The sequence below is a fragment of the Plectropomus leopardus genome, chromosome 8 (assembly GCF_008729295.1).
Source record: "Plectropomus leopardus isolate mb chromosome 8, YSFRI_Pleo_2.0, whole genome shotgun sequence".
NCBI classification, from domain to species: domain Eukaryota; kingdom Metazoa; phylum Chordata; class Actinopteri; order Perciformes; family Serranidae; genus Plectropomus; species Plectropomus leopardus.
Genome location: NC_056470.1, coordinates 24,569,244 through 24,586,248, shown reverse-complemented (window position 1 = coordinate 24,586,248; position 17,005 = coordinate 24,569,244). Strand labels below are relative to the sequence as shown.

The 17,005-nt window shown below is 39.4% G+C and overlaps 1 protein-coding gene across 1 annotated transcript; it reads right to left on the bottom strand.

Annotated features, from left to right (window-relative positions):
• Positions 1–7,838: 7,838 nt before the first annotated feature.
• On the bottom strand, positions 7,839–16,596 carry LOC121946607 (transcription cofactor vestigial-like protein 4). Its single transcript, XM_042491253.1, has 6 exons — positions 16,509–16,596; positions 15,794–15,946; positions 14,166–14,328; positions 13,165–13,390; positions 11,499–11,613; positions 7,839–11,374 (listed from the first exon to the last, which is right to left on the bottom strand). The coding sequence occupies exons 2-6, from the start codon at positions 15,873–15,875 to the stop codon at positions 11,175–11,177; spliced, it is 786 nt and encodes a 261-aa protein (XP_042347187.1). The 5' UTR covers positions 15,876–15,946; positions 16,509–16,596; the 3' UTR covers positions 7,839–11,174.
• Between the last annotated feature and the right edge of the window lie 409 nt (positions 16,597–17,005).

Below are 17,005 nucleotides of genomic sequence, written 5' to 3'. Positions count from 1 at the left end.
AAAGCGTTGTGCTGGAGTGAAGTTCCTGTGGTCTGTCAAACACATCCCCTGGCAGGGCCTAATGTGGCGTGTGACACGTCACACCCTATCACTCTGCCTTACAGATGACCAGCCGCTTACGTATGCCGCGTGCACCACTGGATCCCAAACCAGACACTGTCAGGTGTGATAACAGTTTGAGCGCCAAACCCACTCTGAAGCCTTGCCCTCTCCCATTCCCCCACAATTCATTTGATGCTGCAGCCGCACAGCTCACGGTCTGCTATGCACCACTGCGAGCATGTGCCGTGCCCTAAAGATGCTTTTATTCCTGGTTCACCTGCACATATCCCCCCAGGCTGAGGGCCAGAGATAACCCCGCCGCTTTGCTCCCTCAGACCAGCGAACCACTCTCCATCACTCGGGGGGTTTACAGAGATAAGGACTGCTGCTGATCCCAGCTCTTTGGAGGGAATCAAATACTTGTGCATCAGCTGGGGTTCACTGCGGGGAAACTCAGACAGTCGCCGACAACAGTGCATGTGATACACACAACCTACATGCACCAAATACAACTTATGTCATCCCATTAGATGATTTTACACAACTGTACAACAGCTAAACTAGTGGAGAAACTATTCCCTCTAAATTGCGCACTAAAGGCTCATCTTTTTTTCTGTTCTTTATCTTGTCATTTGTGCCCTTTGGTCCCAAAATGTGCTGCCTACATTTGGCATTGGAGGTAAATGTTCCCCCAGCACACACTCATTATTTCAATCCGTACAACGCTGTGGACAGGCCTGGCCTCTCTGACAGCATTTGATGCTCTCTTGCTCTTTCTCTCTCTGTGTCACCATTTCTTCCACTTGATGGAGAGAGGGTTTTTTCTATTAATTTAATTTTATCAAGGCTACCTGGTTTTGTGGGGGCACATGTGGTGGAACATTTAGGATACATTGTAACAGTGACAAACATTCAGCAAGAAATAAGAAGAGAATTTTGCAAAATGTTGAGCAGAAATAATGATTTCATCATTGTTGCATCAGTTGTTTTAAGGATGTTTTTGTCCTATTGTAAAAGAGACCAGCCCTCATGGATAAAAATGCCAAAGCTACGATGTCTTAAATATTTTCTAAGCATTTCCGTGACTCAATTTTCTTTTATTTAAATCAATCTCTGCCCGTCACATTCTTGATTTTTATCCCTGACTGGGTTTAAGGAGAATATGCATGTACTAAAGCGAGTAAATGAACGAGAGCACATCAAAAAAAAGTGAAGTTTCTGTACCTGAAGTGTCTTTGTCACATCTTGCCTATCTGGTCTAACCTGCGCTGCTTTTTTTTCTGATCATTCCCCATTTGCTCTGTTTGGTTTTCAACATGAGAAGGAATGCTGAAGCAGATAATAATGTCATCTACTGTACAGTCTCTGGGTACTGAAGTCTGATAAAACAATGTGATGGTGGAAGAGAAGAAAAATCAGCAAGGAGCAATTTTTCTGTGCTGGATTGTTCTCTTTGATCTGGAGTGCAGTGAAAGGAGGGCATTATGTAACGTCTTCAGCACACACATGGCCGACTGTGTGACTGCCAAACACACGGGGGGAGTGGTAGTGGTGGTGGGGCGCTGTGGCAAAGGGGTGGGGTGGGGGGCTGAGGGGCAGACAGACAAGAGGAAAAAGATAGGGTCATGGAAGACAGTCGTAGATGGACTTGTGAGAAAAAACATTGCTGCTCATATTGGTGTTGGGTCACTTTCCTTATTAAGGCTGCTCAGTCAAGCAGCTGTAATATCGGCCCTAACAAGCTTCATAATGAGACATGAGAATGCCCCTCAGTGATGGTTCAAACATTTATCTGCTGCTCAGTGCCCAAAACCCACTGTCTCAATACACATCCTTTTCCGCCCGTCGTTAAGAGAGAAAATTTGAATAATTACATGGGGTCCTGATCTTGTAGCAAAAATATGGTCTGTAGCTAACAAGAAATATTAGCCTGTCATTTGTATGCCCTAATTGGAAGCAATTCATTATCTTGAAGGGACAACAAAATGGCAGCACAGTCATGCTATTGAACAGCAGATGGCCCTAAAAATCAATCATTTACAAATCAATCAATAATACATAAAAGTATTAAATGCAAGCCAAGTGTATCAGTAGGAAATCACTGGCTGTGTCAAGCACCATACGGCCGAATGGCAGGCCAAATGCGCACAACAAAACAGGTCAAAGATGGAGCTGAGACAGCGTGCAACATAAGTCCCTTTTACACCGCCTGTTATTCCGCCTTGCCATTTGCATAACAGGAGCAGTCATTGAATGTGGGGGGGGCAGAGTTGTCTTGCCTTTGGGCCAGCAAGGGAGGTAGTGCGTCCGCTTCATTTCAGTGCACCGGTGCACCGCTTTACATGCAACGGCGACGGCTGGGAGAGGTGTTGAAATGGAGTGTGATCTGTCAGCCAGCGGCAGCAACCACGTAACTGTCAGCTGACAAAACAAACAACAATGTCGGCCTCTGGAGCAAAAGCCACGGTAGCTTTTCTAGTTGACAAATAATTGCCAGCATGGACAGCAATGTTCACAATCTGCTTTTATTTCAGCCTGAATGACATTCTGACATAACTTCTCAGTCTTATTAATCTGCCTTGACTTCTTTGTGTTTGTATGGGCCATGTGGTCGTGGTGACGTACATTTCGCTCTCGCCACTGAAATTTAGATCCAGTGTATCTGCCGCCTGCAATAACTGTCAAATGGTGTGTAGACTCCACCCATGCAGCGTACCTAAGGCATACGCCGTTGCACTAATGGTGCACACCCAGTAACAGCACCGAATCATGTTCTGTGTAAAGGAAGTTCTAACTCAAGGAAGATGAACAGCGCTCAAAAAAGTTTGCAAATTGTTAAAACAGTGATGTCATGGAGCTCCTTACCCTCTGAGCAGAGGACGAGATCAGCTGCTATGTGACAGAGACAGTAAATGATTGTTATTGCCATGTTAAGCCAACTTTTTGGAGTATCCTGTTTATGGTTTTGAGTATTCAATTTATGAGAAACCAAAACATGCTGGCTGGAGTATTCCTAAAGAAACCAGGATGTGTGCTATGAAGATGAATAAACTGATTTCTCTGCACTCATGTATACACTATATCGCAAATATGATCATAACTGAGATAAGCCTCATAAACAGCTTGCTCGTGTCTATGTAATCACACTCTGTTTTTTTTTTTTTAAGAAGCTATGCGAACAGCTAAGTTTTATGTCACACTAGTGGCGGTCACTGTTGAGTTAAATATGCCCGTCATGATTCCATGATGCCAGCATGGTATCTAAAATCATACACAGGAGCGTGATGATGCTGCCATTGTTTGGTGTTGTATAAAAAGGCAAAGAGGCCATAAGAAGAGACATCGTAACAGCCCTAAAGTGTGATCTTCATGTAAAAAGGGCTATAACAGGATGCAAAGGAGAAATGTATTAATAGGGCCCTGCCAAATCAATCAAGAAGGAGCTGTCTTAACTGATGGAAGGAGGAAGTGAGGAAAAGGCAAAGAGCGATTGGTAGAGTGTGTTGGTGGTGGTGCGCGGCTGAAAGCTGATGCTGAGATGGCCTGACAGGGTCTGTTTCTGTTCATTGCAAGACTGTTATCCAGAGTGACCGTGTTGTCTTCCCTTCCCTCCACAAAGGTTATGCCATTGCCAGCAGTCCACATGACACAATGAATGAGCCACAATTGCCAGAGCCAGAGACGCTCATCAGGTCAGTCTTAAAGTACACACCGACCCTGCACTCAATCTATACCACATTCAAGAGTCATTTATGGGTAAATCAGAGCCAGATCGCAATGTTTCCCCCTTGTTTACGACCTATAGTGAGGCTACGGCTGCGTTTTAGAAATGACGTGCTTGGTAATCGGGTGTGTTGGGCTGTCAGCTCAGGGTGCATGATCTTGCCAGCATGACTCAAGTCTGCCCGTGAGCTGCTTCCTGTGCCTGTGCATCTACTCCAGTTGCTTGTAAGATCTATTTTAGATTCTTTTGCCCAAGGATGTGTGTGCATCCTCACAGAAGAGAGCCAAAGAAATAAGGAAAAAAGAGGAGGGGGAATAGATAATGTTCAAATAATCTACAGGCAATCATGCAAATTCCCCAGACGTTGTGCACTCGGGGATGCTGTAGATAGGGGTGCAGCTTCACGTTCTATTCAGGCACAACAAATTTGGAATTATGCAAACGAAAGAATGAGATCTCTATCAGGCATTTGTATGGGCTAGCGTAGAGGGCCAAAATGTGTGACACTGCAAGGGCCATGTTTTTTCTAGTTTGTCATAAAAATCATGCAATTATCCAACTGGATTAATTATAACTCCACACCGTGTCCTGAGCTTAATGTTAAATCATTGGTACAGTCCTTTTACGTAACCGAGAGTAAAATGAAGAGGACAGTGTTCAACATATGTGTGTCTTGACCGCGTCTGAAAGCAGCCGAGTCCATCCTGTTACAGCGATAACAGGAGGCAGCGACTGAGAGACCAGTCCTCTATCGCAAGCACAGATGTCATGCTCCTTGTGGCCTTCACACACTGAAGGGGCCAAGTCGAATTTGGCATGACCCTGATGTGTCATCTTGATTTAGACACTAGTTTCATGTCGGCCACCGATTCAGCCTGATATTTATGTGCGTGCATTCTTGTGGCTGTGCGTGGATCTGGTTTTGCGCAAGCCGGGAAAAGAGAAAAAAATATGTGGATCTCCTCTCTATAATCCCACAAGAGCGGGCTTCCTTGGAAGGCATGGTGCAGCAGAAGCATGGGCATTGTGGTTGGTGAATGGCTGGGTCTAATCTCGTGGAGGCAGTGGTCTGTTGGAGGGGCTTTTGAGCAGATTTGAGCCTGAGGGGTGAGAGCAACAACAACCAAAAAGGAAAAAGAAAAAGAAAAAAAAAGATCTTTCTTTTCTAGTTGAAAGATTTGCGTTATGAATGGTGCTCGGCATATTCAAATTAGCTAAAGTGGAGGTATACTCATTTACATTTTCATTCAGTCTTTAAGAATTCTATTTATAACTTAAAATTTAACTATGGATATGCTAATCCCACAAAATGTTTCCAATACACAAATACATCCACAATAACATTAAAAAAAAAAAGATCATTTAAGGCAAGAGTCTGGGATCTGGAGCCATGTTGGGTAACATCTACAATGCCTTCTGCTCTCAGCATGAACGTGACGTCTTGTTACCTTTTAGACCCCTTTTGCATGCAAAGTACATGTTCACATTAATAACAGACACATTTATGAAATGCTGCATCCATATCAATCTTCCCAGAATGATGACGCTCATGTCTTTGTTTGATCTCAAGGGACTAGGAGATTTTGGGGGCACCTAAAGAGTGGTTAAACACTGCCATCTGCTGGTCAGGAAAGAGAAGTGGGCTAATCAGATTCAACTACAGCCTCGTCTCATAAGAATTATGTTATGATAATTCATGTTATTTCCATTATAACATAATAATGTGGAGACTAAATGCTTTCTAGGTCAACACCTGAAGTCTGAAACAAACAGTCCTCATCACTGACAATCTCCCCTCTTCTCCCTTTAAAAGTGATGGATTTTTCCAGCAGCAATTTTCCAGTCTTTTGCTACCATGACACCAAATCAACCAAACAAAATCTATGGCCAACTGAGTCCAAAGAGGCTTCAAATATAATGTCAGGGGGAAGACATCAGCTGCTTGTCGAGAACAGGATGACTTGGCCATAGAATTTATTACACACATGCACGCACACACGTACGCACACACGCACGCACACACACACACACACACACACACACAGCCATTAGGTAGAAATAGAAAGACATTAAACATACAGCTGTTTTGAGACTACCGTCAACAGGCACGTGTAACACAAATGTGTGAACCACAAGAACCAAATAACTGCATGTGCAAGACCTAATGATAGAGACACTGGGGCAAGGGAGGGTGACTCACAATACTAATACAGGGCTCAACACTAACTTTTAAACGTGTTTGCCAGGCTAGCAACCAGGCATCCGCTATTGGCTGCCAGAACCAAAGATATACTGCCCCTTTCAGTAACTTTATATTTTTAGTAATCAAGATACTGAGCAATTTATGTCTACTTAATAATGGAAAAACTTTTTTTTACTGTAACCACACAAAATGCTTTGTAGTCAGTATGTTATTATTGCTACTTACGTTTTTGTTTTTCATTCAAGCTTATCTGGTTCTTTAAGGCAAGGCGCATTTTTGCTTCAGCACTCAGTTGCGGAAACTGGCGTCTGATATCAAGGCTGCTAAATAAATGATAAAAGGGCTTGCCATAGTATTTTTGTCAGTTGAATGAATTTACACATTTGTTTGACAGGCTAAGTTTAACTTTTTACCCCAAAATTGAACAACTTAATTTGCTTTCCCATTGTCTATAAAACAGATGCCTATGTGTATGCAAGTAAACTAACGCACACGCAGCCTTGTCTGGTTTAGCAAGTTTGCAAGTTATAAGTTTAGCTGTTTCCTTTCCCCATTTTTCATGTCAAAAAATGGTTGTCACTGATAGCCAAGAATCAGTTGCAAATTTTTCAAAATGATCACCAATGGCAACATTGCAATGAGCCTTGCAATACTACAAGTATTCCAGTATTTAACTCTAAAAAAAAGCAACTGTTCCTCCTCCCTAAAATCTGACACTTTCCTAACATCTGTTTTCCAGTTTCCCTTCCTTTATTTTTATCAGACTGAAAAAAACACCTTAACTGAATGGTAACAGAGAGCTGATGACACTGAAAACACTACATAACAACGCTACTCCAGAAACAAACACAAACACGTGTTCATGGATACACTACAACGACACTTAACATGTGAGGTCTACTATAAAAGGACATGTCAAATGGTGGTCTCTTAGAGCCAAAGAGGTCTGGCTAATACATTAATATATCACTTTATTTTGTAGCTGTGGATGCGTCAAAAATAGGGAATGAGCTATGACTTATTGGTTGGTTCACAAAGGATTGCTCTTATCAGTGTTACCTTATTATTGATTCAAGGGTCTGAAGTTGAAACAAAGTATTTGGAGTTTTATAATTTACCATTATAGCAGTACTACCATGTGATTTGAGGGATAAAAACAGTATTGTTTTACTGTTTTCTATCTAGCTGTTCACCAGTCCATGTTATTTTTGGTAACTTTCGGTCACAAAAAAAATATATATATATATATATATATATATATATATATATTATATATATATATATATATATATATATATATATAACTTTTAACTTCTAACTAACAAACATTTAATGATTTTTAATACTTTTTCAAGATATTTTAAACCAAAGTTAAAACTTATTTTAAGTATTGCAGGTAAGTGTAAAGGTAAGCAGTATGTGGTCCTGTGCAGAGATAGGTTTAATGCAGGAATGTGGTTATTAGTGAGTTAGGTTAATTTATATTTTGCGAGTGGTAGGTGCTAATAAAAATGAAAACAAAGTATTTAATTCGGGCAGGTTTGAAAGATTTTTTCCATCAGAAATGTGGACCATCAAGCAAAAGAGCTTGACTTATTTTGACAAAAATAAATTCTAAGGTGGACAAATAAAATGAGACAAAATGTTTTTGGCATTGAATACCACATATATTCAAATTTAAGACAATTCAATGCCTAATATCTATTAAACTGAATTTAAGACATCAAAACATTTTAACCACCTACAGAAACCTTTTGCTGCTGTAAGGAGGACATCTTAATAGTACAATATAGTATCCCATCTGGTATTATGAGTGCAGTATGTCACATTCTATTTCGTAAAAAGGACATAGCGTGAAATATGCAAAGGTAGGCATTTGTATGTTTATTTGGAAGAAGTTAGGTACAAAACAGTGGCATTTTCTTCCAGAGAAATAAAGACAAAAGTGAACAAATGTTACTTTTTTTCTATGTGGATGACGCCTGGAGCAGGTCCTTTCTGCAAACAGTCTTTTGAGATACAGGTACTCTAAATATAGCAATTAAATAACAACTTACTAATACCCCAAACATATTACTGATAAACCCACTTGTGTCAAACAAGCAGATTCAACGATAATCCCTAAAATCCACAATGGTACACACAGAATGCTAAACAAACTCTTTAAACGGTTAGTACAGAAGTCTCTCTGACACTGCACCAAGAAAGTCTTTGATCAAAGACTGTTGTGTTCCTGCACTTATACGTCACCTGACAATTGTGGGAAAATAAACCAATTTTTAGGAAGATTAAAAAAATGCATGGTTAGAAGATAATGAGCATCCATGCTACACGAGTTCAGTACTCTGAATAGAAACAAAATATCTATGATCATCCCGCGCGGCGCAATGACAGTCTTATATGAGTAAAATAAAATAGAGACAGGATAGTGTATGTAACAATTTTAAAACTGTAGAATATTAATACAATGTACGTTTTCACAGACAGTTAATTGACATACCAAAAAAAATCTAATTTTACAATACCATACTTAATCAGTGTTGACAAATACGTTAGGCTACCATAAGTAGAGAATTTCCGAAGGCTGAGAAATTAATTTAAACAAAACTCAACTGCGCAAAAAACCTTTGTAACTCACTTACACATTCGATTTTTTGCAGCTCTGACCACGACATCACCTTGATTAAAAAAGAAAAACGCACTTGTCAGTTGTGCTTGCTTAACACAACTGAGGTGACTGATAACTGTCAGGCAGTCATGGTGGAATATTAGTGTTTACATGTGAATTGCAGGTGCATTAAAATCTTGGGGCCCTATCCTACATCCGGCACAAAGCGGTGCACAGCGCAGCACAACAGTCGGTGCTAGTTTCTAGCTGATACAGTTGGCATTTTCATGGTCAGCGACCACGTTTTGTAGGTAGTAAATGTACCTGCACCCATCTGTGTACCCATAAGCATGGGTCGAGGTGTGGTCGAGCACACTGATAGCACATGGCTACTTTAGGCATCAGCAAGCAATTGTGCCATTGTCCAATCAAAACCTGGTATAAAGTCAACAGCGGAGTATTTTCCTGCTATTTAAAGAGTGCATGATTAAGATACTAAGATGTGCCGACATAGACTGGTTCACAATGGACACACTCTGGGTTGCAGGTGAGTGAAATATTACATCATTAGTGACAAAAACATATTATTCTCTAAGATGTGAACATAGAGATGAGCTGCTGTCCGACTCCGAATTCAAAGAGTTGGAGTGTACATTTACGCACGAGGGGCAACATAACTGTGCTAAATATTTTTGAAGCTAAAGGTTAAATTGTTTCTTCTGTCAAGTTTTTGACAAATTTTTTTAGTTTTGCTGCTTAAATTTCCCACTATATTTGCTGCAGTGACATGACTGCACCTAATACTCTCTGCCGTCTTTTCTAATTTGCCAAATCTGCCCTTTAAATAACAGTAAAGGGAATGGGAGTGGACACTGATTGGTTGAATTGATGTTACACCCAAAACATATATGATTTAAGGAAATAAATACAACACCTTTGACCCTTAGGCTTTACTTTGCACCCCAATAATGTGCCTAAGTGCACCATCTAGTGTGTAGGATTTAGTGACATCTAGCGATGAGGTTGCAGTACTGAAACTTTTCCTGTGTGCCAGGCCTGTGCGGGAACTATGGTGGCTGACGGGAATAGCCCTATCTAGAACCAATGTTTGGTTTGTCCATTCTGGGCTACTGAAGAACAACGTAGCGGACTCTGTGGAAGAGGACCTGCTTTGTATGTTCATATAAACAGTTCAATCTAAGGTAACTAAAATAACTATTCTTATTTTCAGGTGATTATAAAATCACAAAAACATAGTTGTGATTAAACACCATTTCCACAGATGGACGCTCCTTAATCCTACACACCGGACCTTAAACTTGCAAAGTGGAATTTGACACACACCAGATTTACTCCTGTCACGCACTTTATCCAGATTTTTTTAAATAGGGCCCTTAGTTTTAAGGGAAATTAACTGCTTTGTCGCTGAAGCAGTGGAGAGATCTTCTGTTGTTGTCATTAGAAAGAAACAATTGATCTGTTGTTACCATGTTTTGCCAAATGTCAACATGAAACTATTGACATATTCAGAATAAATAAAGCCACTGCTCGTAGACCGCAACCGAAGGTCAGATTTAGCTGTATTCAGTCATGTATAAAGCTACAGCATCCAGGTCCACAGAATAACAAAGCAATATCGCCTTTTAAACTGCATTCAGACAACCTTTCCAGAGGCTGTGATTTGTAGATGGATGCTAAGATATACACCTACATATAGTAATGAAAACCCGATACAAAAAATATATTGAGTACAACTGTACCAGCAGTGAGTATTTCTAAAATGTTACAGATAAAAAATAAATTCTGAGTAAATATATAGTATAGAATAAGGTTTGTAATAGAAACCAGCTATTTGAAACATGCTTTCTAGTTAGACACATCTACTATGATTGATATTAGTTTACTAAGTAATCAGCCACAGTGAGCATATAGATAGGAAACTAAAATTATTCAGTTAACAGTGGATAAGTCCAGTTCAGGATCATAAGGAAGACACATTGGTCTAGTGTCTTAAAAAAGCAGGGCGCGGGGTTGCATTATAACAATTTCAAAACACACGACGTGTTCTTGAACACATTAGCTCTAACTGAAACAGGTAACCTGCTACCTAAACTGTCAGAAACATAAAGAGCAAATGTGACCTGGCTGTCTTTTTTTCAAGTAATTAAGATTAAAATGCAGTGTGATTTTAGGGTGAAAAACGATGAAGGTCCAGATCTATGGCTTATATGTTGATGGGAAAGGCAGGGAATTTCTTTGGCTATCAAGGCAGGTACTTTGTGAATCTCATTATCAATGCAAGATAAAAATCTGATTGTACAGTTCCCACTACTAACATTGTCAACCCAACTATACAAGTAACTAATCTATTTTCTCTTCTTCAAAAGTGAGACAGTCAATTTTAAGAGTACAAATGTGAGTGTTCTAATAAAAGGTCGACCTCGAGGTCCACAAGGGAACAGCCTTTGTGAGCACCATATGTCCTACATTGTTCTTGGCTACGGGAAGTTGATGCTTGGCAAAAAAAGACAGTGGGCGAGCTCCACTCTCATATGCAAACACTAAGGAAGTGATTGTAGTTTTTACCCAGGTCTGCTTCAGGGATCTGCCTCTGGGGTTTGATGACCCCCATCCTTGGCTTTGATTTGGAGCCAGGCGTCTCCCAGCGCCTTGGCAAAGTGGTCATCCACTGAACCTGTGATGGACACTGAGTTGGACACAGGCTCTGCTTCTCTGTAGTTTTTTCCAAGGCTGCGACGGAAGTGCTCCTCAATCACAGGATCGCAGACTGTGTTAGCTAGATCAAGATTATGTGTGGAGGAAGGAGAAAATAGTTATTACCAAGTATGTGATGTATAAAAATATACTACTATATATAAGAAGCAGATTGCACACTTTGTATTGTAGTGACTTAGGCTTACCGTTGGTCTTCATCTGATCAGTAGGAGGGCTGGGTGAACAGCCATTCATGTGGCAGTGCGAGAGATTACAATTGCGGTTGCTCGCAGGGGCACAGGTTATAACGGAGGGACGATTCTATAGGTGGAAAAAGTACAATCAGCTAACACAGGCATAGTGCTATGTAGAAGTCAGCACATCCCTTCTAAATCCAGATAAACCTGATGTGTAAAAATATTCTGCACTAATTAATATACTCATTTATATTTGTCCAAAAATGTTTAACAAATGCTAAAACTCAACTACTGTTTCACTTACACAAAAATCCTACACTTTCTGAATTAAGTACAGAGATGTACGCCTCTAACACATTTAAGGTAAATACAGAAAACTTTAACCTTACATCTACATTAATCTGTATTGTAAAAGACAAACATCCAAGAAAAGAAACCCTAACTGAACATGATGTGAACAAGCAAAGGTCAGATTGTTTTAGTTTATCTCAATGAAGATGTCCTTACCTGCTGTGTGTCAGCAAACAAGCTAAGCGATGCGTAGCTCATTTGAAAAACTGACGCTTTCCCTGGCTTTTATTTTTGCAAAACAAGCCGTTGCTTAGGCTCGATAAGCTTGCTGAATGTTGTTGTCCCTCGTCGTAAAATCTCGCCATTTTTTTGCACTCTAACAGCCAAAGGTTACTTGCTCGCTGTATGTCAGGAAAAGGTTTAAGAGAGACCTTTTCTTTTAGCGAAGGTAGTCTTTCGGTACCTGCACAATTTGTTGTGCCAAGAGTAAGACCTTTGCAGTTATTCTGTCTTACTTGTTTTTTTGTTCCTTTTTATGGAGTAAATAACATTTGTGAAATAAAAAATACATTTGAAACACAAATGAAAATGAAATATGTGAACATCTGAATACACCCATATCATCTGAAGTTAATTAAATCTGACCTTGTTATAATGTTTGGAATTTTTTCTGAAATATATTTTCATTGTGAACACCTTAACCTTGCAAAGAGTATGTAAAGGAAAGTGGGTTATCTTTACGGTCAGTGTAATCCTGTTATAAATATTTTTGCTTGTAATAAAATCTAGCTGTTAAACAATTTAAGTGTCTCAACAAACATAACTTTAACTGTGCACTGAAGATAAATCAAGAATTGCTAGAACAGTGGTACATCCAACAGATAGACTTATATGAGGTACAATTAGAATAATCTATTATTTAAACATTTCTTGTTGCAGACTTGCACATAGATGCCCTTCTATACATACTACAAACGCTTTCCACACATGCACACTGACAAACAAGATGCCGACCACCAACAACCAGAGAGTATTTGAGGAGAAAGTCAAAAAGTGAAAATGAATGAGACTACTGAACAAAAGTATGATCAAGGATGGGAAATATGGTACATTGATGCAAGATGAGAGGCATCCACAAGGTGAACCACTGTGCTTTTCTAACACATGAGCACATAGTGTAATAAGCACATTCACAAATTTCGGGCGACAAGTAAACATCCACACAGGGGTCCTCATGAACCTTTGTGTGTGTGGGCAAGCATGAATTATGCTTTACCCATGCATTTATTTTATCACACTCTTATTGTTAATACGTCTTTTAAAGTTTGGCACTGTTACTGTGAACATCAGATGTACCCTCTATAAGTGTTACAGGTGGACATACCTGCTGCCGCTCCACTGTCCCACTCATGACGGACCTCTCTCTGGCCCCCACTCCAATGTCGTGGCTGCTTTTGGTCAGAGCTAGAGGCTGGTCTACAGCATAGCTGGAAATGGAAGCATACAGGTGATTCCCGTGGAGACCGTTGGAGGAGGAAGTAATGTGCTCCACAGGAGTGTGGCCGAGGCTCCAGTGCTCATTACGATTGTCTCCAGCAGAGGGACGGGCCCTTGATGAAGACAGTGTTAATTAAACATAACCCACAAACAATTTCACCTCTTCATAGACAATTCATACACCAGCTGCCGCATCTCCTGTCTAAAAGATGACATAGTGTAGACTTGGGTTGTGAGTTTTTTTTGTGTGTGTGTTAGGTAATTTTTTAGAATTAAAGATCACAAGCCTGACTTCCCTCTGACTTAATTGTGCTGGTAATCTAAATTGTCTCTTAAAATGTTAACACTTTACAGCCTAGAAGTGGTCTTTGTAGGGTCATGTACAGAATTTTATTTCATAATCTCTAACTGGGCTATTTAAGGAACAATGGTTTGACTGTTCTTAGCCTGTTCAATCAATAAGAAATTTTGGAGATTTTAATAATTTTTCCCCACATATGTATTTAAATAAAAACATTGCTCTGGTGCCATTTTTCTAAATGAACTTTACTCAATGAAGTCTGAGGACTGAAACATCGCTGATTAAGTCAGAGCAATTTAAAGACTGAGTGAGGGAGTCTTGGTTTCTTCTCAGTAAAGAGTAAAAAGAGAAAAAAGGGCGGCTAACTACATAAATACAAAATGGAAAAGGATTCACATGATGTACCATACAAAACATCTGCATAGACAACAGTTCGGGTTTCATACTAATTTTTTCTTTTTATAGTATGATGATGAGAAAGGTATATGATGAACTGCATGTAACAAAATTTAAAAAGCAAATGCGCTTACAGTGCCATGGTTGATACAGTATGATTATTTATGCTTTCATTTTTGAAAGACACTTACAGCTGCGTGGCAAACATTCTGCTCATTTTGGTCATGTGGTCATCATCACAGTTGATGCGGTCGTCCATTTGTTCTTCCCCATACTTCCTTTTGCTCGGGCAGTGTGTAGGAGGCCCTGTCATGTTGGACATAGCAGTGGGCAGGGAGGCCGTCCTGGACTCATCTGTGGAAATCGGAAAGTACAAATGATCAAATTAATCAGCAGTACCAGTAATCTAATAATATTTAGATTCTAGCAACAAGTACATAATTCCACATTGAACATGAACTGTAACATTCAAGAAATTACTGGTTAACCATATCTATAGTCCCAGTGAACCAGTGTGTTGGCCTGTGCACAAAACTGAGCATATTTTAATTAAGTCACACCATCCTAAAAATTAGGAGAACACTACTAAACTGTGATCTAAATTACCTCAATGACTTCCCAAATTTGGAAATATTTAAGGACTTTGTTCAGTCTACTGAGATGGAATTGATTTCTGAAGGCAACTTTGATTCGAAAGGTCAACTGTGCAATGAACAAACAACTCATTTACTTCTGAAATAAAATCACATCCTAAAAACTGAGGTAAGTATGTGTAGAAAAACAACTACTGTTACTGTTAAGTCATTTTCCTTATAAAACTGTTCTACTTTATTCAAAATATCTCTAGGGGCTTTCGCGTCACCACAAACACAAAATGTGTAAACATTTTAAGCCGGCTGCATTGATAATGCAGTGGTGTAATGTACCAATGTAATAATACTTTGTTACAGCACTTAAGCATTTTTGGAGTCTCTGCACTTTAATGGAGTTCTTTTATTACTGTCCTCTTAACTTTTACTTCAGTACATTTCTGTCAAGCATTTTAGTTACATACACCAAAACAGGGAAGGAAGGGCAGACAGAAGTGATGGATTTATAAATGAAGGAATGGGAGGGAAGTTAAAGCTTAGTATTGGCTCTAAAATCCTTTTTAGGTAGTAAAAGAAACCTTGTTTTTCTTCGAGCATAATGTAGGTTTTATTGTTAAGGTGGTGTATACTATGAATAAGTTAACTGCATGCTTTAAAAAAATAACGGCATTCACTTGTACTTTTAATTTCAATACCTAAATATATTTAATACAATACAATTATTATTGATACTTAAGTACAGTAATTATCAGATGCTTAAAGATGTTTACTCAAGGTTACATCAACTTCAAGAAAAATCATTTTCTGGTAAGATATCTGTACTTTTACTCAAGTATGGCTTTCAGGTACTTCATCCACCACTGCAAATAACATTTGGACTGTATGCTGTTATTCTGGGCCATGTACAAATGTTTGTGGGTACTTCTTAGGTCTGTGTAAAGTCTCTAACACGCTAAATATGAGGATTTAAGAAAAGGCCAGATAATGTTTGTTATTGTAATATATCCAGTATTAAAAGTTGACCTCGTGTACATATCTTGCATCAAAATTTAGTAAAGTTGTGTGCTTGACTGCAGTGATTGTGTAGGTAAAAGCAGACGTCACACGGAAACCAAAACATGTTGAGCGACTGATGTTGGTAATTAGGGAAACCACATCTTGTTAGTTCTACAGATAAGTTGTATACACAGAAAAGGCACATATTACAATACACAAATAATGTTACTAACCGTCGTAGTGCAGTCTCCCGATGTTATTGTTCATCTTGTCCAGGAACTGAGAGTTCAACAGGTCCATTCTAGTGAACAGCATTTACACGAACAGGCTAATTGCTAACATCGATGTTAGCAAGATACACCAGCGAAGGCAACTAAAGTTATATCCTGAAGAAGAGAAAGTTGGGAAAAATCAGAAACTAAACGGGAACGTTAACGTAGCTCACACCTAAAGAAATTTGGTGATAATTGCTGTTTTGCCTTGACGTTAGCGGTTGGCTGGCTAGCGTTGGGTATTCTGACGTTGACGATACCAAGGCTAGCAGTTAGCTAAACACGTAGGCTGAGCTAACTTTTAGGATAACGTTAGCCAGCTGACTTTACTGCTTCTTGAGTTAGTTAAATAAGACAATTACAATGGTTAATAAAGATAGTTGATACTGAAATGGTTGTACACATAGTTACAGTAGTTTAGCTAACTGTTGTTTTAGTAGCGGAAGCTAACACGCTAGCCAGCTAACTTTAGCTACAAACTAACGTTAGCCATTAGCAGCTAAGCTAAGCTGCTCCCTAACTTTGGTAGCAACTAGTAAAACCGAATAAACGTTAAATTAACATTAAAGCTAACAAGTCAGCGACAACTTACTTTACGTTACGATTAGTAAATGTATGCCCAAGAACAAAATTGCTAAATAACATTGCCGTAACATTAAAAGTTAATGTTACTCACTTCAACAAAATTAGCTTTAGAGCCACAACATCACCACGGCTAGCCCAGCTTGCCTTTACGCTGCCTTCACGCACTTTCCCACCGCTCCAGTCCTCAGACAAAAGAGTGGTGAGCGGCCCTAGCGGAGAAGAGGCGAAAGAGGATGAAGTTACCTAGTTTGGGGATCTGCTCGACACCAAACTTTGGATGACGTTCATGTAAAAGCTGTATTTATTATCAAAATAACGTGTTTGCTGTGAATCACTGTATGAACGTCTGCTTAGTGATAATATTTGCAGTTAGCTACACAGCATTGCAAAAGTCATCAAGTGCTTTGGCCATCACAAAAGTTTGACCCCAATATCGACAACACAAAGCATGTTTTGTTTTTACTATAAAATGATATGTTAGGAAATAAAAATACTCTTATCTTGGCAGCTGTAAATTGAAATGTTTAACTGGACTACAGACCTTTTTCAAATTTGACATGCCATAGCAGGAAAAATACAGTATAGGTG

Coding starts and splice junctions, on each gene's coding strand:
- LOC121946607 (XM_042491253.1), bottom strand. CDS start 15,875: ATGCTGTTCACTAGAATGGACCTGTTGAACTCTCAGTTCCTGGACAAG. Junction 14,329..15,793: donor CGGGAGACTGCACTACGACG/GTTAGTAACATT, acceptor CGATTTCCACAG/ATGAGTCCAGGACGGCCTCC. Junction 13,391..14,165: donor AGAATGTTTGCCACGCAGCT/GTAAGTGTCTTT, acceptor GTCTTCATCAAG/GGCCCGTCCCTCTGCTGGAG.